Below are 1,924 nucleotides of genomic sequence, written 5' to 3'. Positions count from 1 at the left end.
CCCCCACCTGGCACTGGTACATGTTGCGCGGCGACTGGTTGAAGTCGCTGTAGGGCGTCAGGCTGGCCACTACACTCAGCATGGCACCGGCGCCCAGCTCGGCGTGCGTGAAGGCCAGGCCGGGGCTGCCGCCGTGGCCGCCGTCGGGGCAGCGGATGGACATGAAGCACTGCTCCAGGCTGCCCAGCATCTCGCGCTTGGAGCTGTCCAGCTGCGGGTGTGGTCGGATTTGTGTTTTGTGTTGAAGGAGTAACAAAAAAGAAGCCCGTGTGTGTGTGTGTGTGTGTGCGTGATTGGTGACCAAACGCTTTAAGACAAAAGCTACTCTGCGCATCGCACCCCTCGCCCCTACCCCAATCGCAACCCATCCCCCACCCGCCCGCGCTTCGCAACCCCACGTACGCAACCCCACGTACACAGCACACACAAAGCCCCTCCCCATGTCTCCATTCCCTGACACAACCCCATTTCCTCCCTCTTTCCCCCCCCCCTCCCCTCAACCCCCTCCCCCTCACCTGCACCACGGGCCGGATCATGCGCGCGCTCTGGCTGAACAGGAACACGCCGGGGAAGGGGCCGCCCAGCAGCGGCGGCACGTGCACCACCTCGAGGTGGTACGGCACCTCAGCCTCAGCCGCGCCCAGACCCACGCCCTCGGCGGGCACGCCGCGCTCGTACGCCTGTACGGCAGGGGGTTGCGGTTGTGGTGATTGGCTGGTGGTTGTGGTGGTGGCGGTTGTGGTGGACGTGGTTCATGTGGTGGGTGGGGCTTTTCTTCCCATCCCTCAAAATGGCCGCAACTGTCTCCGCAGCTTGAAGTGTAGTCCAGCACCTAGGCTCCCATTACCCCCTCGTGAACCCACGCAGCAGTCCCGCATCCACCCGCAACCGTCACCACCAACCGGCCCCTCTCATACAGTGCTTCGCGTCTCTCTTCCTTCCCTGTGGGCCTCAAGCAAGGCGCCACACCCCGCGCCGCCCTCACCTCCAGTGCCGACGCCTTGATGGCCCTCAGCCGCGCCACCAGCGCTGCCGCCGCCGCCCCGCTCCGCACGTGCCCCACCACCCGACCGTCCAGCTGCACACACAGGTAGTCGGGCGGCGGCGGCGGCGACAGCGCGGGCGCGGCGGGGGACATGCCCAGCGCTGTGAGCACCTGCGCGTGGGGGGGGGGAGTGAGGTGGGAGCGGCGGGGAGGTGAGGCGAGGTGGGAATGGGATTGCGTGGTTAGGGCCAGGGGGTTCCAGGCATGAACACTTACAAGCAGGCGATGTTGAAAGGGGGGATGTGAGGTGAGGGCGGGAGCACACAGAGGAGAGGACGCGAAGGCGTCATACACACGTACACATACACACACACACGTGTCCACCCATCCCCCATCCCCAACCCCACGCCCAAACCCTCTTCACGGTAATAATGACTTCGCCTGCTGTACCAATGCGCCTGCTGGCTACAACTATGCTTCCCCTTAATCCTTCATGCTCATGCAACCCCACCACATACCCTTCCCTCGTTCCCACCCATCCCCGCCCAACCCCCATGCCCCCCGCCCCCGCGACCCCACCTGCATGATGCCCAGGCTGGTGAGCTCCTCGTTGCTGCTGCCCTGCGTCACGATGGAGCAGGCGGCGGTGAAGTGGTTGAGCAGTCCACAGGGCGCGCCGTCGGGCGTGTGCACGGGGCACATGAAGCCCCAGGACTCGGGCAGCAGTTTGCGCACAGTGGTGGTGCGCAGCTCGGCGAAGTAGGCGCCGCGGTGCACGGAGCGGAAGTGGGACAGGTAGCGGAAGAAGTTGAGCTTCTCGGCAACCACCTGCGTGTGCGTGTTTGTGTGGGGGGTTTGGGTTGTTGCGGGTTTGGAGGTTGGGAGGTTGAAGGGTTGGGCTTGTGTATGTGTGTCCCCACCCTGCCCGCATCCCCCTCC

At 65.2% G+C, this 1,924-nt stretch overlaps 1 protein-coding gene across 1 annotated transcript in view; it reads right to left on the bottom strand.

The window, feature by feature from the left end:
• The window catches only part of CHLRE_07g322176v5 (uncharacterized protein), a 15,426-nt gene that overhangs the window by 5,641 nt on the left and 7,861 nt on the right, over positions 1-1,924 (bottom strand). The window contains exons 12-15 of the mRNA XM_043063987.1: positions 1,565-1,813; positions 986-1,156; positions 516-680; positions 8-211 (exon numbers count right to left, since the gene is read on the bottom strand). Of these exons, the coding sequence (XP_042922555.1) occupies positions 8-211; positions 516-680; positions 986-1,156; positions 1,565-1,813 (789 nt within the window). The remainder of the gene's footprint in view (positions 1-7; positions 212-515; positions 681-985; positions 1,157-1,564; positions 1,814-1,924) is intronic.

This window comes from Chlamydomonas reinhardtii, chromosome 7, assembly GCF_000002595.2.
Source record: "Chlamydomonas reinhardtii strain CC-503 cw92 mt+ chromosome 7, whole genome shotgun sequence".
NCBI lineage: Eukaryota > Viridiplantae > Chlorophyta > Chlorophyceae > Chlamydomonadales > Chlamydomonadaceae > Chlamydomonas > Chlamydomonas reinhardtii.
This window is presented reverse-complemented; position numbering and strand designations above follow the sequence as displayed.